This window comes from Ascochyta rabiei, chromosome 9, assembly GCF_004011695.2.
Source record: "Ascochyta rabiei chromosome 9, complete sequence".
NCBI classification, from domain to species: domain Eukaryota; kingdom Fungi; phylum Ascomycota; class Dothideomycetes; order Pleosporales; family Didymellaceae; genus Ascochyta; species Ascochyta rabiei.
This window is the reverse complement of record NC_082413.1, coordinates 440156-463700: the sequence shown is the minus strand read 5'-3', so window position 1 is coordinate 463700 and position 23545 is coordinate 440156. Positions and strand designations below refer to the sequence as shown.

The following is a 23545-nucleotide window of genomic DNA, read 5'->3' as shown; positions in this document are numbered from 1 at the left end:
TGAGGCGCATCGTTGGAGGGTCGCGTTGGAGGGTTGCGCAGTTTGCGGAGCGAGCTGACTAACTGACGCGCTCGGACCATTTTTGGCCGCACGTGAGCTGTAGCGGATTCATGTGAATCAAGAGCCAAGGCAAACAGGAGGTCAATTTTAGGCTCCCATTATGTTCGTGGGAACTTCTGATTTGACAGAAGAACGTCGCCACTGCATGGTCTAGCTCAGGGGCCGCTGCAGCCCGGTAGGTAGCGTCGGCGGTTGAAGTCGTCACTGTTGGAAGGTGGTTTCCACGGGTGGCTATTACCGAATTGGGACTAGTCTGTTTATCTCATCTATCGTCTCTGACGTTCATAGCTCTAATAATCTTACACTTAACTTTTAATAGGTTATAAGCCCAGCGCTCCACTAATACAACCTTTACTTGTTGGATCGCGCCTTTACTGTATAATTCACACCTCCAGACATCTGTTACTGTTGTTTTTACGTTGTTGCACTACCTGCAAGCTGCTGGCAAATCGGCCTCTACGATCGATCGCTTCGCAATGACACTGACTTTACGCCCTCTCTTCGTATAATCTTTACTATCTGACCATGCTATAAGGTGCTGTAGATCGTTCACATTGATGGGATTTTTACAAGCCCGGAGAGGACGCCTATCTGCAATTCTGCTTAGCAACAGTTGGTTGAGCTTTTCACAAGCGTCTTCCCAAACTGGGTTCTGAGAGGCAGCTCTACCAAGCATGCTGCAGTACTGCTGACTTCTTGACCCCCAGTCGTAGTGCTGGACCTTTTTGGTGCCCCAGCAGCCGCTTATCTTAACAAGGGAAGCTAGATATCTCTTGTTCGTTGTGGCGTAAGTCTTGCCGATGTTCAAGAATAACCTCCAACTGTCTGCATCAGCTTTAGAGGCATAGAGCCAGTTATATGTCTTGTTTCCACGCTGCGGAAATTCTGTATCCAGAATCATGTGTAAATACGCACACAACAATCCTAAATGCCTGTATTGGACGAGCAGATCATCTCGAATAGTTGTGCAAGCCCGAAACTTGTCCTCATCACTCTCAATCGCCTGTATGAGGGCTTGAACTTTGTCGGGATCGATAGAAAAACTGCTGTTGTACATGTCAGCAGCGGCATCGCAAAGCCACAGTACCCTTACCTAGTATCTGTAAAGTTCATACTCAAAACATATATTGTCGCCGTGTTTCATGCCCGCGTATAAATAAGATAAGAAGATCTAGTTTTTCACATGAGATTCGTAGAGCCTCCAGGACGCACTAGCGCAGTCAACAAACTAAATAGACTGACCAGTACTTAGTTGCCCGTGGGAATAAGTTGGGGACAAGCTCACAAGGGAGCTTTGCTGTCCAGAAAACTCGGCAATCGCTCCGCACGCCACTTCAGCGTCCCACTCCTCTGCTTCTTCTGCTTCCCACTGTTCTAAAGCTCGAAGGGAGGATAAATAGTTAGGATGGTCATCTCTAAGCACTTTTCGACTCTGCTGCATGCACTGCTGCATCAAGACTATCTTTTCTGCACTCCGCCCTAAGGACCTCCATGTGAAGTTGAGGTTGTGCATGCTGCTCAGCGTGTCTGGATGGTCGTCTCCTAACTTCGTCTTGCTGATCTCTAGCACCTCTACCTGTAGCTTTTCGGCAACCTCCAGACTTCAAACGCCATCGAACCAATGTCCACGATGCAAAGAGTACCTGGTCCGCTTGTGTGATCTGTGGTTGATCTCGCGGTTCAGAAAGGCACACAATCGCAGAAAGGGTGACTACCATGTCATGCGATACCCACAGAGCCGCGAGATAGTTGTCACAAATTAGTAAGAAAGAGGCAAGGTGCTGTCTAGACGTTATGCAGGTCTTAGAAGGCTACTGTACACAACAACACAGAACACCCTTCTCAAGATTTCACTCCTTAAGATGTCTCAATCTCATTACACTTCTGTTAAGACTCAAGTTCGGCAACTCTCACCCAGTCTGTGTCGTTACAGTGATATGTATTGTACCTCTCGTCCTTATACGTGAAGCCTTCAAACGTCGATTTCCATAGGCCCGACTCTTCTCCTTCTGCTACTATGACATCAACGAGCGGTGGGCAGCCGGTCCAGAAACTCAACCCCCCGAAACATCTGAAGATGAACTGCACTGGAACACTGCTGCTGCGCCTACGCAAACTCAGCGACTCCAGGTCGTTCGGAGCGAACTGCGTTAGAGGATTGAGATTCAAAAGGAATATGGGCTTCAGGTTCTCCATCCAAGTAATGGCGTCACCAATCCCTCGAATGTTTTGCGCATGTAGATTCCTGATCTTCTTCTCTGGATCTCCCCAGTAGCAGTACTTGGTCTGAATCCCTTAATCACCGTCAGAGAATAGGTATGAGAAGTCGTTTCCCATAAGCTCTGGTACATCCAGCCTGCTTTTGACGAGTGTGAGCCGGTCAGACTGATGCTCACCCGAACCGAGTAGATCCCCACGCAGGCAAGATGAAAGGAGATCTCTTTCGTACTGGACGTCACCCTAGCAGTCAAAAACAGCTATAAAAAGCTGGGGTGGTACTGTCGTCTCTTCGTTGTTGCTCAATATGTCCAGATTAACTCCGATCAGCACTATGTTCGCACCTTCAGCGCTATCGCTGGTAAGCCAGTCTTCGCGCGCAAACACAGCGCTCCACACTCTGTCGTAGGCGCAGGACGTAAACTTGAAGATATCAGCCGCATTCAAAGCTAATGAAGGGAGCAAGAATGATGTGGTCTCATCCCACAGCTCTTGAGGGAGGTTGAGAGGGGCGGATGATCTTGTTCTGTGGTTATGTCCTTTAGATCCACTACTCACTAGTCAGAGGCAAATGATGCGCGAAGATCAGAAAGAAGTGCTTACTCTGCATCTGTAGGGCTGCGCGCAGCCAGCTGTCGCACAAACCGTGCATCGTTGCGCCCGTCTTCAGAGGGAGAAGAAGGTCGCTAAGACATTCGCTTAAGGCATGCTGTACCGGTAAGCTCATGCAGTACTTCCTCTGGAACGCACCTCTCCTTTTGTTCGCTGGAGCTGTCGAGCTTGCTGTCAGGCATTGCGAAGACTCAAAGCAGCGCGACTGTTCTTCTTGGTGATGGATTGAAAGAACGAGGCAATCGTTCTGTATAAAGCGCTTTGACAAATTACTTGCAAAGACTGCCCACGTAAGACAACGGGAGCCCAGACGTGTCACGCGCAATCAGATGGTTCTCCTGTGGTTCAAGGAAAATGCTCGGTCGAGATTCGCAATGCAATATTGGCATTGGTATGTACAGCACAGCACTACGGCACTATTCGCACGTTTCTGCTAGCGTTGCTTTCCCTGAAGTCGCGACATAGAGCATCGCTTGGCGGACTATGTTGTCAATTAAGCCAACACCGCTATAGATCAAATTTCTAATAGCCTGTATGATAGGGTCCCTACTAGTTCTACAGGTATGATGGCAAAATACGACCATATCTGTATAGTGTTTCAGTCCCATTATATACAATCTGCGTCGCAAACAGTGGCTTAATTGTGAAGGTGACAAGATGATGCTATTTCACAACTACAGATCTAGTTACGAATACTCTAGCAGAGCTTGCATACTTTTGCTTTGATGTACCCTTTTAGTCCTCTTGGTCGGCGATGGTTTTGACTCCGTGCAGTGATATGGTTTCCGTGGTGCACTTACACACCCTAACCATCTTCAAGCGCTTACTGCTCTAGTAATATTGCAAAAGTATCTTGACCCTGAGCTCGTAAGACCCACGCTAGATTTCTAACAGTTGTCTGTGTAGAAGGGTGGTAAATCCTAAGCTCTTTAAATCTTTCCTAAAGGACAAGCTAATTCAGCTCTTCTAAATCCTAGTAATTACCCTAAAACTACAACACACAGGCTAGATTGCTTATACTCGTAAGAGTTAAGGGATGTTACAAACCTAGCTGCTCTTAAAACCCCTTTAGCGCTTACAAATTCAGCTTAACTACTTCTTTAAACTTCCCCTAATGTTAAAGGACTAAGGCTAGGTTGCTTACGCTTGTCAGCGTGTCTACATAGCATGCTCCTAAGGCTGTTCTACTCCCTTTAAGCGCTCTCTAGTTCAGCTTCTCTGCTTCTCAGTACTTGCCCTGATGCTGCAGCACTAATGCTAGGTTGCTTATGCTTGTTAGTGTAGAGGGATGCAGCAACCCTAGTTCTTCCCTAAACCCTCTGAGCGCTTGCTGGTGCAGCTCTTCCGCTTCGTTATACCGCTCCTGGGACGACAAAACTCCTGCCAAGATGTCAACGCTTACCAGTACTTGTTCGTCATGCGGCCTCAGGACCAGCTCCATCACCGTAAGCGTCTTTATCAGGAAGTGCTGGGCCATACTATATCTTCCAGTCTTCCAGAGGTACCATGCGGCGTTGGTAAGCGTCTGTGCCCATGCCCTCGACAGATCAACGGTAGTTGGATCAATGGTTGTAGGATCCATGTGGTAGAGCTGTTCGACGTGCGGAAGCAGCTGCTCGCACTTTGTCCAGTTCTCGAAGTGCCCAGTTGGGAAGTCCTGCGACATGGTGTGGATGAAAGACCACCTCCGCTGCTCCATCTGACTGAGTGGCATTGGTCAGGCTTGCGTGGGAGGTTTGGCGGAAGAACGCACCGCGCACATGATCCATTCAACTGCTGCAGCTGCCAACGAGTGTACCCGTGGCATGAGAAAGCCTTTGCTGTACGCAGTGACTGCCTCACCTTGTTCCGCTTTCGGTGTGTGTCTTCTGTGATCCTGCAATCTTCTGGGTCTGTTCCGTGGATTTGGACAGCTTACCAGCGATGATGCCTTTGCCAACAAAGGCCATTTTCGGCTGATATGGTTGGACAGCGCCTGTTGCGTCATTGCAAGTACTCTCGAGAAGCGCACACCTCGACGTTGCTCGTGTGTCCTCCTCGTCAAGTCACTGACTTTGACACCTGCATACTTTCTGCGATGATCTGCTAAGCGCGGCGGCTTCATGGCGGACATTGAAATTTTATTGCCTTCTTATCCGTGCAAGAAGCGACGTTTAGGGGCGAAGTACTTGGTGAGCCCAGCAGAAAAGTCCCAGCTGTACCTTCCAGTACATGGAGCAATTACCGGATTGTCTGAGCACTTATCAGCAGCCATGCGTGCTGACGAACGCGCTAACATTGCACGGACTGGATGTCTCGTGGTCCGGTCATCCGATGGTTTAATGACGTCACCGAGCTGCCCCTGCTATCAGCCCCGCCGACTGGGCACGGCCCTAACCCCGTCTTGCTGTTGACTATCACCTATCAACCTCAAGCCACTTCGTATCATAACTGCTAGACGCAACACATCATTGCCAAATGGCAGGCACTACGTCTTTTTCTTTTGCCTTTGCATGTGGGCACTTCGATTGTTGGGAGAGAACTTCGAACGACCCAGATGACCGCTCGGGTCAACCTCGGTCAACCGTTCAAACCTTACAGGAGACCACTTGGGATACCACTTGTTGGGGATCAGCTACTTGGGATGGCGTTTGCCTGAGGTCGACTCTTTGGGACTGACTACTTGGGATTGTCGAGATGAGGTTATCACTTTGAGCAAGATGTCCTGGAGGTGATGCGTGAGCTGACGTCGGCCACGGACGGATTCTATTGTATATTGGACGGTCTCTCCTTGCTCAGCGCTCTGGTAAGTTGTGCTTTCTTTGGCTCGTCGTGAACCATGGCGCTTCAATATGGTCCTAGAGAGGAACAGCTGCTTACTACACTCAGAGAGACCTACCCCCGAAGCACAAAATTGCGGCTTCCGGTTAGTAATCATGCCTTCCTCACGTGTGTGTCCTCACTAACACATAATCTTGTAGGATCTACTCTGATAGCGAGGCTATCTCAAATGCAAGAACGCTCATTAGGGGCAGGATCTGCACAGGTGGCTTGAAAGCGGGTCCTTGCAAGCTGTTCGCAAGGCAAAGATCATTAGCACAATACTCCAAGATTGAGTGTGCACTGGGCTTAAAGGAAAAGTACATTCTCATTCCTATAGTTCACGCGTCTCTAAGCGATACTGAGCTACTCTCCACCAGACAACAACCTTTGTTGACAGGAAGGGACAAGGTCTTGGTCATCTGCACCTGCATTCTTTCGGTCTCGGAGTTGAAATCCTCAAAACGCTGAAGGACCATGGTGTCGACCTGTTGCAGAATGATCACAAAGGAAGGACCATTGTCCATTGCGCCACCGTAAGCGAATGTCTTAGTAAGAGTTCGTCAGATTTCCTGTTTCATGTCGTCGGCGTCGGAATTGATACGAAAAGCGGAATCTCCCCAAGGAGATGCTGCTAAGGTCTGGTGCCACAGTTTCAAGCGCCTTGTGACAGGAACGAGAGGGCATATAAAGGAGTGTGGTCAAGTTCAAGTATTGTTGCTGCGGTCTAAGAAACAGTACCGTGAGCATCAAGGGCATAACGCTAGAGATGTGTTCAGTCGTCAAGGCTTATCTAACAGATCTCGCACACAGGCTGCTCATCTGATTTAACGTGCTTTAGGTGTTTTCGCTTAAAGTGCTTGCTGACGTTGCTTAAAGAACTGAACGGCTTAATACGGTTATTAAGAGGCAACAACTCGTTGCCCACGCATTTAAAGCAGAATAGCGGCCTCTCATCCTTGTAGTCTGCGATCTTTGCCGCCTCTAGGGCATCTGGTCCTGTCTGCGGTTGTGAAATCTCACCTTGCTTGCCGAATGAACGATTAGAGTGATTAAGCTGTGGGTACCGACTTAGGTACGTACCACCCTCCTCAACACCGCAATAAGCGCTGACGGCCCTAATGGCATCGCTGCGCCTCCTCAATTCTTCTTCTATCGTGATACCCGGTGCAGCATCAATGCTGTCAATCAACGCTCTCTATTCCGGTGCTACACTGCAGTGGAGCTGCGGTGCTGTGTTGGCTGCGGGCTCTGCACAGATCCCGGAAAGTTGGATCTCAACATCTTGTACTGGCTGAGTGAACTCCCAGTCCTCTCTGACTTGTGAGAGAAGCTTGTGTCGTTGACGCTGTCGTTCCCAATGTATCCTGCAGTTAAGTTCCTGCCGTCCGGATCGCCTGAGCTTTTCGCGTCTTTCTAGCAGAACACGAACGGAGGCATACTCATTAACTGATGCAGACTGATTCGGCGTCAGCCGCTGAGGTCGACGTGGGTCGATGGAGCGACTCATAGTACAGGCTGCGTGCATTACAGTTTGCTGAGGCTTAAGGCCCTGGACCACTGCTTGTGTGTCGACATTGACGCGTCTTGATAGGTAATGGTTTAAGAATGTAGATATGCTCGCGTGGCCCATCATTAGGTTTTGCATAGCCTCGCTGACATGCCCTGTTCAGCCAGATCAGCCTCGATCTTTAAGGAACAAGTCTACAAACTTGCCACTGTTGTTAAAAGCCTTTCCTTCAGCGTACCTTAGTGAGTACAGCCGGATCACCTGCAAAAACCCCGTTATCTGGCCTAGTTTCTTAATCCACGGCAAGAGAGTTAAGTACAGAAGAGGTTTGTAAGGGGACATCGCCTAACTGCTTAAAGTCCTGACAGCTTTACAAAACACTAGTGCGTTATCCAACTCCTTGCGAAGGCGCAGCAGAAGCTTGTTCCGGCCTTTGGGTATCTGGAGCCTATTAAGATCTTCAGGAGATGTCAAGTTGCGCGCTGCGAATGCTTAGTTATAGAAGAGTAGTCCTAGAAGAAAGACGTAAGGACTGAAGACAAGAGATGTATTATACATAACCTCTAGAAGAGGGAAAGTATTTCTGTAAGCACGTTAGCAGCTACTTTGCAATTCGCTTGTAGGCGTACAGCAGTCCGTAACGTACAGATCCTTAACCCCTAAGAACTTCTTAGTAAACTTAAAGGTGAACTCTAGCAGCAAGCGATAAGGTCCCCCCTCTAGGTCTCAGAGCAGCGTGACCTGAATATGTCTGTAGCACAGACCAAGGATGGCCAATAGACAGTTTGCTGTAAATCTACCAAGCTGCAAATAGAGCTGTGCCTGTATTCTATACCTTCTGTAAGGGTACTTCTTCTTAGTTGTTGTTATGTTAGTCTGCAGCACTAAAGCATGATCCTCGACATATATGCACGCCTTGTCGTAGCTAATCTTCTTTAGACTGTGCTCCTTAGTAAGCTTTCTAAGCACCTGTACATTGCCTCAGATCTAACGCGCGTCGCCAATCGAGTTGTTGGAGAAGGGCCTACCTTGTGCATGCTGCGATTCAGCTTCCCGTCAATCTTGCTACTCGTCGCTCGCTTGTACACCAGGCGAAACACCTTCTAGTACGTGCCGAGAGAGCTTGCGAACTTGGTTCCGCGTTGCTTCCTTCTGCCTTTCCCACATTGCTGGCAGAGCAGCCAATCAAAGAACGTATACAACGTGGCGATTAATACAGTTGCATAGTCACAAAGGATGCTTTTGTCCCAGGAAAGTCTAGCATCTAAAAGATGCTATCAGCGACACAAAGACTTCAAGTGGAAGGGATAGTGCCTTACTGGTTCCACTGGTCTTCCATACAATCTATGAGACGGGTGCTGCTTTGCTCGTAATCTTCTTTGGTGTATTCTTGCTCGTTAAAAGCTGCCATCTGTTGAAGATAGTGCTCAGGTGAAGTTTCGTAATCACCTCTGTTGCTGCACACATCGCTGTGTATAGAAGTCTCTGCCTAATAATTCTCCCATTGTGACACATCTTGCGTTGCCTTTATGTCAAAGCAGACCATTAAGATAATACAGGTTCACTGAACTTGATTAAGTGGAAAAATTAAAGACTGGAAATAATGTTTCCATATCAACAGGAACGCAATTATCTCTTTATATACAACCAGACCGCGGCTTAGATAGAAAACTGCGCCATACTTAGTTGCATTAAGCTAAGCAATATGTAAGACAACAGGAGAAACTCATGCCATAACGCCAGGATAGGCCCTGATCAACTTCTTGGCCCTAATTCCAGCACTATACCAGACTCGGGAATCCGGACACGACAGAGCTTGGGCCAGAAGGGGCAGAGAGTTGGTGGGTGAGTGGCATATTGCCCGCACAATCCTGCCCCTGCACCATCCGATTTTGGCAGCCAAAAAGCCGTCTGATTGTTTAAGAGAGTTTTATATTTATATTTATATTTATCTACTACCCTTTTCTTATTCTAGTAATTACCTTCTATCTACATTTATGCTATGTGTTAAGAAAGCACAGAGCGCAACAGCAACTTACATGTAGAGAAGGCAGTTGTTATCTATCTATCTATCTATCTATCTATCTATCTTGGTAAGTGTGTAAGCAAATAAACAAACACGCTGTACAGCCTAAAACTAGAAACTACCACCTTGTTTTGTCTTACACGTCTTACTTTCTTATCTACTTTATATTCATGTTTACATTTACCTTTATATTTATATTTATATTAATCTACTACCCTGTTCTTATTCCAGTAGTTACCTTCCATCTACATTTATGCTATGTTTTAAGAAAGTACAGAGCGTAACAGCGACTCGCGTGCAGAGAAGGCGGTCGTGGTTTGTAGTTCGTAGTCTGTAGTTTGTAGTTTGTAGTTTGTAGTTTGTGGTTTGTGGTTTGTCTAGAAACACGACGATATGATGAAAACACTGGGATTAAATAAATTTTTATTTATAAAAAAAGTATGTAAACCGCTCGCTGCCTCGTTCGATGATAGGCCGTCCGTCGCTCTTCTTCTTCTTCTTCTTCTTCTTCTTCTTCTTCTTCTTCTTCTTCTTCTTCTTCTTCTTCTTCTTCTTCTTCTTCTTCTTCTTCACTCCTGAGCCTCGGGCTCGGGCTCGGGCTTGGGCTCGGCCTCGGCCTCTCGCTTGGCGCTGTATTTGCCGTAGTTGGCGTACTTTCCGTAACCATCCTTGGGTGGAGGGTAGCTGCCGTAGTCGGCGTACTTGCCGTAGCCATCGGCAGCCGGCTCAGGCTCTGCTTCACGCTTTTGTGCGCCGTACTTTCCGTAGCTGGCGTACTTTCCGTAGCCATCCTTGGGTGGAGGGTATGTGCCATATGAAGCGTACTTGCCGTAGCCATCGGCCGGTGCAGCCTCAGGTTCAGCATCACGCTTGGCGGCTCCGTATTTGCCATAACTGGCGTACTTTCCGTAGCCATCCTTAGGTGGAGGATAGCTGCCATAGTCGGCGTACTTGCCGTAGCCGTCAGGGTTCGCCTCGGGCTCTGCCTCCCTCTTCTGAGCGCCGTACTTTCCGTAGTTGGCGTACTTGCCATAGCCGTCTTTCGGTGGCGGGTAAGTGCCTACACGTGATCAACTACATGCGGCGAAGGGAGTGCAGCGAACATACCGTAAGAGGCGTACTTGCCATAGCCATCGGCCGGTGTAGCCTCAGGCTCAGCGTCACGCTTGGCGGCTCCGTATTTGCCATAACTGGCATACTTGCCATAGCCATCCTTTGGCGGTGGGTATGTGCCTGGGACGCTCAGTATTGGACAAAGAGAGGACTTGGAGAGTTGGGCAAGACATACCGTACGAGGCGTATTTGCCATAGCCGTCAGCTGCAGGAGCAGCTTCGGGGGCGGCCTCAGGAGCAGCGTTTGGAGAAGCAGTTGGAGCTGCAGTGGCAGCGGCAGCCAAGGCGAGGAGTGCAAGTGCGTACTTCATGGTGGAATATCTTGAAGCTCTGTTTGAATAAGATGGTTGGAAGTTGCGACCTTGTGCCTCTGGAGTTGTGGCTTGAAGGATTGAAGAGTAAAGCGACTCGAGCTTCATATACTGATTTCGAGGTCGTATGTCAAGGCCGCCATCATCTCAGCTTAGCCATTCCATGCGGTCAAAGACGGTCAGACCGATCATCCAAGCTGCCTTCCGCTATCCCAGCCGTGCTCACTAACGAAGTCATGGTTATGCAGAGCTAACGATGGCATTATCGATTGCGGGACGGTAGTGGTCGTATGGCTTGCGTATACTACCACGACGGTGATACTTTGCCTGATACAGGCAGTCTTAGGCGTCGATCCAGACGTATGTCGCCATGTGTCGCATTGTGAGGTGTGAGCAAGGTGCTGGTAGTCTGGAAATAGTTCGAGCTAACTGCTGTCGGTATCTGCAAGGCGTAGATCTTGTCGTATGGATTATACGGGGTCCCCGCATGGTAGTGCCGGATCGAGTACTTGCATACACTCCAGTGAGGTCTTGGTTACAGCAACGGACGGTGAGTGGTCGAGAAGCGTCACGTGGTAGGGCGTCAGCTCTCGTGTATGCTGCCATAAGTCGTCTATGCAGGCTGTATGCAGGGTAACGCAAACGCTGATTTCGTAGCTATGGTGGCGAATGTCGTGATGCTGCTACAAAATTTGTGCAATTGCACGAGCCAATATTGTCGGCTGTGGTTCTGATCGACGTGAGATCACTATATGTGGGGCATTTTTTACGTAGTCTTACAGTGGGACGTACAGCAGGCGAGGCATGTCAAAAACATCTGCGTACCAAGCATCGTGGATCTGAGTGAGGTCGCAGCTAGAATCAGCCCTAGCGCCACAAGCGTGCGCTATTTGTGAGGTGTGATACTCATTCAGCTTGACTATATAGGCTAGCAAATGCTCTGGTTGTCAGCTTTGGCGGGGTAGCTCTGGAACACGGCTATGGTGTGTAGCTCCAGGCTTACCCAACTAAGTGATATTCAAGTCGCTCTTGCGTGTATCCTAAAAATAAACCGACTGTCGTTGCGGAGTCGTATTACGGCCATTGAGTACTTTCAGACTCGCCCGCTCTCCATCCTTCTAAGAACTTCCCCCAAGCTGTCTCACTCCAACCTCGAGATGCTCGATATCAGCACAAAGAAGCGTACTGAATCTTATGCTCCAGTGAAAACGGAGGACTGCGAAGGTTTGCTTTCAAACAGCGAGACATCATCGCTGGACGGACATCCCATCAAGATCCCCTCTCGACGTTCATCATGGATAGGGACAGGCATCATGGTATTCTGCACAGCAGTGCTTTCCGCAATGTTCGGAGCATGGGCTGGACGAAACGGACTTGATGCTGATGCTTTCAGCATACGGCATATCTCCGAATACTGTACGTTTCCTCCTCGCACACTTAAACAGACGCTCATAATCACCCAGCTCCCATCGTCAAAGAAGCAGACATGACCTTCGGTCAGGTTCGCTTCAACGGCTCATTCCTCAAGATCAATGCATTCAGGCAGGATGCCGGACCAGAAGTCGATGCAGCCTGGAAATCATTGGGTGCTGACTTCAGCGCTGTCCGAATACCAGCTTCAGAAGCCGCACTGTCCAACATCAGACTGGACCAAGTGAAGATCAAAGAAAAGTATGGTGGCGGCTACCCTGCGAATGTAGAGGGCTTGCACCATCTGCATTGCTTGAACCTGCTTCGCAAATCGCTGCCCTGGAACATCAAATACTACAAGGCAATGGGGATGGGTCCTTTTGCGAACGACGACCATATTCTGAAGTCGCACGTTAGTGAGTTGCATCCTAGTATTCCGAGTCTCGAACTGGAGTATGTACTGACTCTTCGACAGCACACTGCCTCGACATCATCCGTCAACAACTGATGTGCAATGTAGACGTCGGCGTTTTGGGCCAAGTATGGTACCAGCCGCCCGATTCAGACATTGAACCGTTTGTAGACTTCAATACCATACACACGTGCCGGAACTTTGAAGCCGTCCGTGACTGGGCCGAGAAACACCAGCTTCCGAACGAGACGCCAGAAGACTTCCTCGAGGGACCGAAAGAAGGCGATCGGGTATATTTGGAGGTACCGTAGCCCCGTGTTGCATATTTGTAGCAATCGTAGACTGTAGTATAGCACAACGCCTGCATGGTCAGAAGTAGAAGTCAATATACCTCTGCGGCACATCCTCGCTCCACCATCCCTTCTCCAAGTCCCCCCACTTTTCCCAAACACTCTTCTCCAGTAACTGGAGACCTCTACCAGCCCTCACAGCAAAGTCAAGATCAAAGCTGCGTTCACTATGCACGTACACCTCCCCCCTTGCCTTCACCCTAATCCGCATGTCGAGCCGGTACTGCGTCACAATGCGTCTCGCTGCCAAAACGAACCTCTCCCTCTCCTGGCTGCTGCGCATGTCTTTAGCATCAACAACCATGATCAGGTGCTCGATGTTTGGGAAATCGCGTAGACAATTTGAGAGTGCGCCGTCAATGAAGGCGACGCGTACGATTTGCGTAACTGCGATCTTTTTCAAAAGGGACGTGTCACATCCAGCAGCTTCGAGGAAATGTGCGAGCAGGCCGCAGTCTGGAGAATCGTCGAAGTGCTTACTGATCCCGTGCTGGAGGTCGATGAATAAGATGTCCGTGTTGATCCGGAAGTAAAAGTCTGGGCATTGCGGGTCTAGCGGCGAGGGAAGATGGATCAAGTGACAGGCACGTAACGCTTGGAACTCAGCTTCGAGACGTGATTCCCGGCAGATGTTCACAACTGCAGGTGGCGTGGTGGGCGAGAAGCGCGGGCAGAACACGTCTTCCGCATGGTACTCGTCGTGAGGTTTGGTAACAAGCGTTACAAATCGAGGCGGTTCATTGAAGTAGACAAGTGACCAGATTTGCAAACGAATCTCTTTAGGGAGGTTGAAGATCGACATGGGTGAGGTGTTGGGGCGAAACGGCTGAGAATGTGGGGCGGTCGCCGCGTTGGGTGTACTTGCCATAAGCGGCAGTTTTGAGAAAGCGTGGAAAACGCATCGTATGTATCCGCCCACCTGCATCACATCACAGCCTGTTACCCAGATTGATGATGCAGTGCACGTGATGGCGCGTTCTGTAAGCGCTGACGATAAACTCGGCGCTTCTTAGATTTTATATATCTTCCATCTAGGACTTTGCAGGAGTGATGTCGTTGATCCTACCCTCCAGCCTCGGCGCTATGGCCTTTGTCCAGTTGACTTGTATCTCCCCGTGGTCCAGCTCGTCACATAGCTTTGTCGAACCCTCCAACTTCGCCAACCTGCACCACTTGCGCAGAGACTTCCTGAGAAGATCCAACTCCTTCTGGTTGAATGTGATTGGCCTGCTTGCATCATACTCCGCGCCATCGTCCTCGTCTTCGTCGGCATCCGGGTCTTCTGATTCGCTCCCAGACACTGCTTCCTGAGCTTGCTTGGCTACTCGATCGAGACTTGGGAGCTGAGGAGTCTTCTTGTCCACCGGCGAGGTTGGCGAAGGCTCATGGAACCCATGCTTGTGGTTCTTCTGAAGGTTGGTCTGGATGTTCAGGAACCTCTTGTCCATCGACTTGCCCCAGCGCTTCCATTTGCCAAGGACCTTAAGCGACATGAAGTACTGTCGAAGAATCGTGGAGATGAGCACACCATTCTCTTCACTGACTATCTCCACAGCAGTCCCTCCCTCCTCCTCGATGAGAAGTGATGTGTAACCGTCTTTGCCGCGGCCCATGTAACCACGCGTAGCTAGGACATAGACGCGTTCGTTGTCTACCGGGTCTTCAGCGATTGTTACGTTGGACACCCTTGACATCGGTGGCTTTGAGTAATCTGCGTCGAAGGTAATGTTCGAAACTTGTGGGAATCGCCCTTCCAATGCTGGGTAGTTACTGAGTCCATTCTCCAAAGCCTCGACAATCTGCTTTCCGGTGACTTTGAGAACAACCACAGGGTCCTCGAATGGGAAGCAGTTGACCAGATCCCGTAGCTTGAGGACTCCAGGTGGGTACACCTGGTCGCCACGTATCGTTCCGGAAGCCATGATGCAGCATTCGGCGGAGTAATAGTATCGCATAAGATCGCATACGAAGTTGCCAATATTGGATTCTTTTGTACGCACAGTGGTGAAACGAGCGTCGAGCGGTGCAGCAGTGTATCCAACAGGCTTGTCCAATCGCTTCTTGATATCGCGCGTCTGTTCATCCACCAGCGCAAGTGCTCCGGCATCTTCTTTGATACTGCTCACGACATCACGTCGTATAATCTTCATGTCCCAGCCTTTGCCATCAGGCTTACGCCAAAGATCGATGTGTGAAAGCTGCTTGAAGTCTGTGCCCGATCGCAGGACATGGGTGCCATTGATGAGGCTGTAGGAGTAGTAGTGGTCATGACCGCCAAGGATCAAATCGATGTACTCGCTGCCGCAGTTCTCGGCGAGCTTGTTGTCGTTCGGCTCTCTTTGATGAGCGACGCATACGATGATCTCAGCGCCCTGCTTCTTCAAGTCCGGAATGAGCTCCTTTGCGGTCGCGGATGCGCTCTTGTAGATGATATCCGGCGGTAGTGCGTTGATCGTGTCGAGCCACTCTCGCTCTGCCAGTCCAATGACACCGACTTTGATGCCGTTGGACGATGTCAGCATGACCGTCTTCTTTGCGTTGCCCAGAGAGACGTTGTCGCCAAGCGCTGGGTCAAGAACGTTTGCGAGCAGCCATGGAAATTTGCACTTTGCTGTCAGGTAGCGGTATTGCTTGACGCCAAAATCAAGGTCGTGGTTCTGCGGATGTAGTCAGTAATTGAAGCGTTGACGAGCAGCATCTTACCCACTCCTACGCAGGAGACGTCGGTACCTATGGTGTTCAACACAGGTACCATGTGACTGCCTGTCGTGCACAGTTAGCCAAGTCCGTGCAAACACTTTATATCCGTGGTATGTTGGTTACTACGAACTTGCCTTTTGTGATACTGCTCTCTATGCTCGGGTTGAAGGCATCCCCAGAGAAAAACGTCAGTGCTTTTGGCTGTCCTTGGAATCTAGAATCGTCCTTGTAGTAGTTGATCAGGGTCTGAAACCGCGGGTAGCCACCGACTGGTTCCTGGCTTCCAGCTTCGATATGATAAACATCGTTGTAATGCAGGAACCGGAGCTCAGGTGGGGAGCTCGGAGCCCCGCCTTGAGGCTCCGCAATGAGCTGCTCTTCAGCGGTAGGGACGTTCTTGGGCGCCATTGTGAGTCGTGAAGGAGCGTGGAAACGTTTGAGAAACGATGACAGACAACACAACGCTCATGACACTTGTATTGTGCGGCTAGGGTGGCGGTGAGTGATGGCTGAGCAGCTAAACAAATCCAGGGTCCAAGCTGCAGGTCGATTGTTTGGCCAATCGCAGCTGACAAATGCCAAGATCCTGCAGGGATGTGTTTCGAGCGCGATCATACTGCACCTGAGAGCCGGAGCCATACCTGTGCACTACACAACTCTTGTTATCAACACTGTATACGCAACTTTGGAGGTAGAACTTTAAGTCTTTACTAAGTTGCTAGGAGTTAATGTAGAAGTATACGAATTGGACTGTTGAAGTTCTGGCTGTGCGTTGTTGGATGCGGCTGATGTTGGTGTAGCTTCGAAGCGTGAATGCCAAGTGGCTCGTCGGCGGCTCTCAGGTGCAGTAACGCGTGATCATTGACTATCTTGGGCATCTATGTCGTGAACGCAAGCTGCCGGGACGCTTTCGCTATCGCTATGCCAGTACTGTTTATAGGTATCGAAGATCCAGAAGGAAAAGAAAAAAACTGAAAATCGAATGCGAACCTTTGCCTGGAAAATGAGGCGGCGCATGTAACCGTATACACAAGAAAGGCGTGGAAATGCCCAACTGCGAGTCGATGCAAAAGGTCAAGCCGAACGAATGCACCCAAACCGAATACCTCCCCATGCCTGTTCCGAGGGAATCGGTTTCAGACGTCATGGTCATGAGGGAGGTCAGAATACCTCAAACCTGAACGCCGGAAAACCCACAAATCCCAGAAAAAGCAGATTGGGAGCTTCAAAGAGCATTCCATCCAACCCAAATATCCTTAAGCTTAGCCTTGCCCTTTCCCTTCGGGCCTGGCCTAGACCCACAATCCTGTGGACCCGTCCCAGAACGCCTTGAACTCCTTCCGAATTCCTATTGTCTACTACTACCCGGACGTTTCCCCTTCGCCTTGGACTTTGCGTGCTGCTCTTGGCATTCGTCACTGCAGAACCATTTGGTCCTGCCAACGGGTGCTTTCTCGAGTTGCACACAGGGAAGGTGGAACCACTCGCGGGGGCAGGCGTCGTTGTCGCAGGCGACCATCTGGCCATACGACACCTCGTTGCAATAGCAGTACCGCGGCTCGTCGTCGCCTTCATCTGTCTCTGCATCTTGGTATTCCTGTTCAGGGACAACGGAACTCGCTGCGGAGGAAGGAGGATTCGATTTTGCGAGTGGTGTGGCTTTCAATGCGGGCGAGTCGATTGCTGATGTGGTAGATGGTCCGCTCTTTTTGTTGCCTCGCTTCGACGCCGTGCCTGTCGTTGTGCTGTTGTTCTCCGAAGAGCCGTTGGAAGTTGAGTTGCCGTTCTGCGCATTGCGAGTGCTACGACTGCGCGCCATGGGAATCTCGGGAAAATTCCCTACAACAGGTGTCCCAGGCTTAGATGCTCGAGCAGCCCTAGCCGCAGATGACATTGCCACTGGAGTATCGATGTCCATGCTTTCTGGTTCCTCCCGAACATGCTCTTGGTCTTCTTGCTTGAGGACTGTCGGCACTAACGAGGCTGGACCTTCTGTAGTCTCTTGCGGTGTCGACGTGTCCTTTGCAGAATCGTGATCGCGCACGATACCCGCAGCCTGCTCGAGCTCAGCAATTGCGTTATTACTTGGGATCTGCTGGACAGAGTGTGAAGTAGACGGTCGACGGACAGGCGTGGGTTCGGGCACGCTGGCGGATGCAACAGAGTTTGAGGTGGAGTTCTTCCTTGCTCTCGAAGAAAGCGGGCGATCCGTGGCGCCCGCGGTGGCTTTGTTGATGGCGAAGTTTGCAGCAAGCGGCGAGGAGGCGGGGGGAGGAGAGTAAGTAGGCAGCTGGTTCTTGCGAGGGGCGGGTGCAGGGGCTGTGCGTGGCTTTCGCTTGGCCGGAGCACCGTTCTCGATGCTGGGCGTTGCTCGAGGGCTGGAGCCGGCTCGTACGTTGTTGCCCGCAGCCTTCAAAGCGCCGCTCACCGATCGCTCCATGGGAACAGCTGTTGGTGCAGCTGCGGCCAGAGCTTTCTCCGTCTTCTTTCTCTTGCCCTGTTGACCTGCAGCGCTGCTCGATATACCCAGCCCCGCGCTGCGATGGTCTGCGGCTGATGTGTCCGGTGCATGGGCTTTCCTCTTCTGTGGCTTCTTCGCCGCCGGTCTGTCATCGAAGTCGGAGTCAGCCTGTTGCTGGCGGCTGCGCTTAGCTAGCACTGCCTCGCGACGGGCCTCGCTCTTAGCAGCAATCGAGTCCACGTCATGCACATGCTGAGCAGCTGCGGCCAGATTGTTGGCCGCAGCCACTTCTCGCCTCTGTCGCTCATGGTTTGGAGCGCCCTTTTTCTTTTCTTCCTTGTCCGCGTATGCCCAGTGTGTGAGACTGCCGTAACGCGCCTCTTCGCTGATCTCGGTGTCGAGCTGCGAGTACGAGTGCTTCATGCGCGTGAGGCCCTTGTCTTTCGTGGCCTTTGCGCCTTGCAGCACAACCAGCTTCTCGTCTAGTGTGGGCAGGACGTTATGGATGAGCATGCGTAGGCGGAGGAAAAGCTGGCGTTTTCTGATCACGGCCTGTTCCTCGGGCGGCAGGCTGTCGAGGTTGGACGGGGGCTGCTAGTACACGTCAGCTTGTTGTTGGCAGGCCAGAACTTGGCCGACGTTACATTTGCGCTGTGGACGTTGTCGTCGGCAGACTGCTCGATTGCGCGCTGCTGGGCGTTGGTGGTGATGGGTTGGCGAGCGATTTCGCTGAGCAGCTCTTCCAGCAGCAGCTCAGGGTCGTGCAGCTTGGCCTCTACCTCCTTGAACATGGAGAAGTGCTTGATGACCTCTTTTGGGAAGGCGTCGACAGCACCGGTGAAGTGGGTGAGGGCGGGGAAGAAGCCGGGCGCGCTGTTGGCCGCTTCAGGTGTCTCTTCCAGCCCGTGTGCAGCGAGCCGGCCCGCGAAGCTGCGCGCATAGTAGTTTGTAGGTCGGACGGTGGCGCGACCCTGCCGTGTAGAGGTTCGTGTGCCTGCAGTGGGAGGCATTGCAGCGGTGGACGCTCAGAGCTGGTAGCACGACGGAGGGCAAGGTGCCGCAGACGCGCTCAGCGCAGAGCAAGGTGGGCAGGCTGAACTGACGTGGACGATGTGACGTGTGGGCGCATTTCAAGCGATGTGACGAGGTTTGCGTGCGTGTCAAGCAATTCGCCCGTGTTTCGCACCTGGAGAAGCCTGAGAGAGCGAGTGACGAGGAGTAACGCACTTCCGGCGCAGCAGCCAAAGAGGGCCAAGAGCCCTGACGAAAGTCACGGGTCGGGCGACATCGGTGCTCTGTGCACGGGTGCGCCGACCTCCATTCACCATCAACCATCAACAATCAACAATCAACAATCAACAATCAACAATCAACAATCAACTCTCCTCCTCCACGCTGTAGTCATCAAAGGCCTTTTACAACAACTCGTGAGCAGCGCTGGTTCTCCTACACACGGGAGGCGATATATGCGTGGACGAGGACCGTGATTTGTGAAGCATGACTCCTCGTCCTTCCTTTCTTGACATGTACGCGACTATCGACGCGTGAGTTGGCTGTGGGTGTGACGCCATTGGTGCCGGCGTCCTCTCTCAACAAGCTCGAATCCAAAACTACACTCGATCTCCGGACACCGTCCTCTACGTGCTAAATGGTGAGTGGCAGTTGGAGCATGCACATTGTTCAGTGCATTGCGGGTTGGACATGTTCTTCATCACCTACCCTCAGACCCCCTGTCCTCGTAGTATTCCGTGTGTCTGCTTTGTTTGCAACTGGTGTTGGTATTTGCACGCGTACACTTCTCTTCATTGCACACACTGCCCCGGTTGGCGGCTGTGAAGTGCGCTTTTCCACGAGGTCTGGCCTTCGTGTTTTGGTTTGACAGCGTGGTCAGCGCCTGTCTTCGCTGTTTGTCTCTGTCACCTCTCGCATCTTTGCTGCAAGTTTGTGGCGCTAACTTCATTATCACCGAGCAGGCCAGGCATACCATTCCCAAGAGACGTGAAGTCGTCAGTTGCTACCTACACACAGCACTTGACGTTGGATGTATCGCGTTGTGACCATGTGGTTCGAATTCAAACAGCTCCCATTGCCGCTAGCGACGGTGAAATAGGTTGGGCTCTTGCACCTTGCAGTCTGTATGGTAACCAGGAGTCGACGTGGGTCCAGGCCCTGACGCTCAGTCGTCAGGCACCAGGTCAAACGCTCGATTGTCACCTCGAAGAGACGACTTCACCTCGCCCACCCCGCATTGCCCACGACCTTGTCCGCTTGAGTCAACATAAATCCCTCGCCCACCTCTCTCGAAACTCTCTTATCACACTACGCCCACCAGCTCTCAACTTTCCCAAATCTAAGCTTAGACGCACTTTCACCAGGGTCTTGCCAGAAGCGTCCTTCTACCTTTTCCTGTATCGCAGCAGGTGATCTCCATGGCCTCCCAAACTATAACCGAGCCCACCGCTATCTCAATCACGCAGTCGTCTATCCGCAACGCCATGAGCTTTTCCAACCTGCTCACCGAGCCCAAGCTGGCTCACGATGCCGCTATCGAAGCCAGCACCAGCACCAAAGCACCTATTCTGGAGCGGAAATCCACACCGAAGCGCCACGCTTCATCTTTCAAGAACGAACCCGCCAGCCCTGCTGATACAATCATGTCCGAACTGACCGAAGTCAGTGCCGGCGAAGCTGCCGGAGAAGCCACTGGAACTGCCATCGACGGCGATGATTTGATCGAGCGCGAATTCACCTGCATGAACGACGAGTACACCAAGTGCCGCACCGGTCAGTACACTAAGACCCTCTCTCGCAAGGTGATCTCAGACCACTTCGGTCGCAACAAGGCCTGTACCCGCGACCTTACAGAATGGCCCGTCATGTGCAGGAAACACTACCAACGCGCAACCTACAACAAAGAGCTCTGGCAGGTCCGCAAGGTCAAGCTCATTCTACGCCAATTTGACGTCATCGAGAATGAGTTTCCCGGCACTACCTACGACATCACCTTGAAGAAGTCAGAAGAGGATCGGCTCAACGAGTTCTCCCGCAAGATCGCTGGTGGTATGAGCGCGGAGGCGGCTGCGACAGCTGTAGCACCCGTGGCTGGCAAAGCTTTTGAAGCCCCCATCGATGTGCTCCGGGAGCTCGATCAGTACATTGGCAAGGGCAAGACTTTGCAGACGGCGAAGGATGCCATGGACGTGGTTCTTCAGATGCTCCAGGAAAAGGAAACCGATCAGGTGCCGTCGATTGAGTTTCTTCCACAACTTCCCGGCAAGACACCAACGCCCAAGAAGTCTCCCGCCAAGACTCGTGCTGCCAAGTCGCCCTCAGAGTCGCCCTCCAAAGGCAGCCCACGCACCTCAGCTCGTGGCGCCATCAAGAAGACCAACCAGAAGGCCTAGTCGTTGGCTCCATATCGGTCCTTAACGGCGACGCTGCTGACGTGCTGCATGGTCCCTTAACTGATCAAACTGGGCTCACTATATCGAAACTATGTTCTACCTCCTCTTCACGACTATACTCTTCCGGAAATTTCTATACATGTATCACTACGTCTACACAATATCGCTTGCTGGTGCTGCAACAGTACGCTTCTCAGCATATCAGACGTGAGTGTCATCACATCTTTTGTCACATACACAGGCTGCTCCATAGCCATGGCGCTCTGGATGCAGTAGCGCTTACCTTTCTTTTTCTACAACGCTGGCAATCATTGCGATGGCAACTATTTCTATCTTTGGATGAGATGGGTTTTCTGGCGTTTCTCGATGCATGCAGAATCTCATGGATACTTGATCGATAGACCATTCTGCGTTATTTCCCTTATGGATAACACTTCAAGCTTTCCACTGTTCTCTTCTTGTTTGCTCCTTGATACCAGCCTGACATGCCTCCCGACAAAAGCCAGAATTACTGCTTTCTATGTAATAGCCATCGTTCTCTTCGCCAGTAGCCAGATGATAGCGTTGCTTCGCCTTACATCGAAATCAACGACGTACTGATATGCCAGTATTCTGTCCATGAACACAGGCCAGCAATTGAAAGGAATGGCGTCAATTCTCACGGAAGGCTAACGAAGGTGAGAGACGCAAGAACGACCAGTGAAGTAGCGCGCTAGCATACTGTACCTCAATGCGCACACCTCGCCCACGAATCTGCTAATAGAGACCTTCCATCTAACACTCTCTCAATATCTGGATCTCCCACACTACACAAGATAATGCTATCCTTTGACATGGCAGACATTGACTGTGAGGACCTAGCTGTCTGGAGAGGTCCTTTCAGCTGGGACGGACTGCTCTTGCGTCTCCACATCAGAACCGTCATACAGGACTACGATGCCGAAGATCCCCGCACTTGGCCGTTGATCAAAGACGTCGTCCAGACCGAAGTCAACTACGACTACAGGCAGACCAAACATGCCCCACGGTTTCTTGCATACGAGCAATCGTTGATGGAGAACCTGGTCACCCACAGGCCATTGGTCAACAAAGTCAGCTGCAGACCGAACCTTGCAAGCCACCAGATCAAGGCCATGTTTGCTGACTACCCCTTCAACTTCGACAGATACGGAGAGATTCGCAAGTATCTTCACCTACCAGCAGGCGAGCTGGAAGAATGGATGAAACTGATGAGAGGCACAATTCCAGATTCCAGATATCTTCCAGACATCTCACCTCAAGCTACTCAAGCTCCAAAAAACGCAGATGGTATGCAGAAAGAAAGATCTGTACCCTCTGATACGGCTTTCAAACACACCACGGAGACGTCCCTGGACAGGAAAGCCTCTGCTTCCGCCATGGCGCAGACCGAGTTCAAGGTTGTTCAACATCAGCCTGAGGGCGCTATTGAGACCGCCATGGATACACTTATGACAGCCCACACCAGGTCTCTCCATTCCGCCACTCAGAGGACCCGGGCCCTGCAGCTCCTTGTGAATGACCATTATCAAGAAGCCGAGGGGCGCGCCCAAGTAGCTGAAGCCAAGATCCAGATCCTCGGCGAGCAGCTCGAGCGTCAAAGGAAGGAACTGGAGGCGGCGAAGAGAGAGACTGTCGAAACTAACGAGAAAATCATCTGGGTCTGGAACATAGTTCAGAGACTTGACGATGGGTCTGCTTCGGAGAAGAAGAGTATCAAGGTTGAGGAATGAGCATGGATTGACGATGTGATTGAACACATAGGTGTGCAAACAGCTGATCTGCTTTTTTTTTGATAGTTGCAGCTTTTTCCTTTCGGTGAAGAGTCTGTGGAACTCCAATGTATTGCTAAGAAACATTGCAAGAATCAAGGAGCAAATGTCTCCAAGTTTTGAGCTGCATTTTTCTTACGTAAAATTACTTTGTTTCGATACCTGCCTTACTAGTAGTTGGCTTGCCCCTCTGTCTTAAGCAAAGCAACCTTTTTTGTTATAACAGTTTACATCTAGATGCTGACATTACATGACTTACCATTTTTTTTTACAATTCATCTCAACTTTGTATTTATTAATGACCCAGCGATATTGGGGCTATAAAGTGAGAGAGCGTGTGGCTTCACAGTGAGTGAGCCGATAGGGATCC

At 50.9% G+C, this 23545-nt stretch overlaps 10 protein-coding genes across 11 annotated transcripts, besides 8 other annotated features; 4 read left to right on the top strand and 6 right to left on the bottom strand.

Annotated features, from left to right (window-relative positions):
• Positions 1 to 487: 487 nt before the first annotated feature.
• On the bottom strand, positions 488 to 1117 carry EKO05_0005706 (uncharacterized protein; the record flags this gene model as incomplete). The annotated part of the gene is made up of 1 exon (XM_059636656.1): positions 488 to 1117. The coding sequence occupies one exon, from the start codon at positions 1115 to 1117 to the stop codon at positions 488 to 490; it is 630 nt and encodes a 209-aa protein (XP_059492639.1).
• A 2997-nt stretch (positions 1118 to 4114) lies between these two features.
• On the bottom strand, positions 4115 to 4603 carry EKO05_0005705 (uncharacterized protein; the record flags this gene model as incomplete). The annotated part of the gene is made up of 1 exon (XM_038939860.2): positions 4115 to 4603. One exon carries the CDS (start codon positions 4601 to 4603, stop codon positions 4115 to 4117), a length of 489 nt encoding a protein of 162 aa, XP_038798722.2.
• Positions 4604 to 5602: 999 nt separating this feature from the next.
• Positions 5603 to 6159, top strand: EKO05_0005704 (uncharacterized protein; the record flags this gene model as incomplete). The annotated part of the gene is made up of 3 exons (XM_059636655.1): positions 5603 to 5674; positions 5760 to 5794; positions 5850 to 6159. 3 exons carry the CDS (start codon positions 5603 to 5605, stop codon positions 6157 to 6159), a joined length of 417 nt encoding a protein of 138 aa, XP_059492638.1.
• Positions 6160 to 9256: 3097 nt separating this feature from the next.
• Positions 9257 to 9289: a tandem repeat.
• A 96-nt stretch (positions 9290 to 9385) lies between these two features.
• Positions 9386 to 9432: a tandem repeat.
• Positions 9433 to 9539: 107 nt separating this feature from the next.
• Positions 9540 to 9601: a tandem repeat.
• A 108-nt stretch (positions 9602 to 9709) lies between these two features.
• Positions 9710 to 9795: a tandem repeat.
• EKO05_0005703 (uncharacterized protein) lies at positions 9794 to 10648 on the bottom strand (the record flags this gene model as incomplete). Of its 2 annotated transcripts, XM_038939649.1 has the most annotated exons (3): positions 9794 to 10284; positions 10332 to 10457; positions 10513 to 10648. In XM_038939649.1, the coding sequence occupies 3 exons, from the start codon at positions 10646 to 10648 to the stop codon at positions 9794 to 9796; spliced, it is 753 nt and encodes a 250-aa protein (XP_038798721.1). The 2 variants fall into 2 exon arrangements, with proteins under 2 accessions (XP_038798721.1, XP_059492637.1); XM_059636654.1 differs by having other exon boundaries at positions 9794 to 10457.
• Positions 9806 to 9840: a tandem repeat.
• Positions 10537 to 10618: a tandem repeat.
• Positions 10649 to 11805: 1157 nt separating the features above from the next.
• Positions 11806 to 12781, top strand: EKO05_0005702 (uncharacterized protein; the record flags this gene model as incomplete). Its single annotated transcript, XM_038939910.1, has 3 exons — positions 11806 to 12064; positions 12112 to 12474; positions 12534 to 12781. 3 exons carry the CDS (start codon positions 11806 to 11808, stop codon positions 12779 to 12781), a joined length of 870 nt encoding a protein of 289 aa, XP_038798720.1.
• Positions 12782 to 12839: 58 nt separating this feature from the next.
• On the bottom strand, positions 12840 to 13688 carry EKO05_0005701 (uncharacterized protein; the record flags this gene model as incomplete). Its single annotated transcript, XM_038945803.1, has 1 exon — positions 12840 to 13688. One exon carries the CDS (start codon positions 13686 to 13688, stop codon positions 12840 to 12842), a length of 849 nt encoding a protein of 282 aa, XP_038798719.1.
• Positions 13689 to 13851: 163 nt separating this feature from the next.
• EKO05_0005700 (uncharacterized protein) lies at positions 13852 to 15928 on the bottom strand (the record flags this gene model as incomplete). The annotated part of the gene is made up of 3 exons (XM_038939923.1): positions 13852 to 15477; positions 15528 to 15579; positions 15651 to 15928. The coding sequence occupies 3 exons, from the start codon at positions 15926 to 15928 to the stop codon at positions 13852 to 13854; spliced, it is 1956 nt and encodes a 651-aa protein (XP_038798718.1).
• Positions 15929 to 16868: 940 nt separating this feature from the next.
• EKO05_0005699 (Ditrans,polycis-polyprenyl diphosphate synthase ((2E,6E)-farnesydiphosphate specific)) lies at positions 16869 to 18991 on the bottom strand (the record flags this gene model as incomplete). Its single annotated transcript, XM_038939676.1, has 2 exons — positions 16869 to 18575; positions 18626 to 18991. The coding sequence occupies 2 exons, from the start codon at positions 18989 to 18991 to the stop codon at positions 16869 to 16871; spliced, it is 2073 nt and encodes a 690-aa protein (XP_038798717.1).
• Positions 16926 to 17086: a mobile genetic element.
• A 316-nt stretch (positions 18992 to 19307) lies between the features above and the next one.
• Positions 19308 to 19362: a tandem repeat.
• Positions 19363 to 20410: 1048 nt separating this feature from the next.
• On the top strand, positions 20411 to 21385 carry EKO05_0005698 (uncharacterized protein; the record flags this gene model as incomplete). The annotated part of the gene is made up of 1 exon (XM_038945802.1): positions 20411 to 21385. One exon carries the CDS (start codon positions 20411 to 20413, stop codon positions 21383 to 21385), a length of 975 nt encoding a protein of 324 aa, XP_038798716.1.
• Positions 21386 to 22218: 833 nt separating this feature from the next.
• On the top strand, positions 22219 to 23136 carry EKO05_0005697 (uncharacterized protein; the record flags this gene model as incomplete). The annotated part of the gene is made up of 1 exon (XM_038945801.2): positions 22219 to 23136. The coding sequence occupies one exon, from the start codon at positions 22219 to 22221 to the stop codon at positions 23134 to 23136; it is 918 nt and encodes a 305-aa protein (XP_038798715.2).
• Positions 23137 to 23545: the final 409 nt, after the last annotated feature.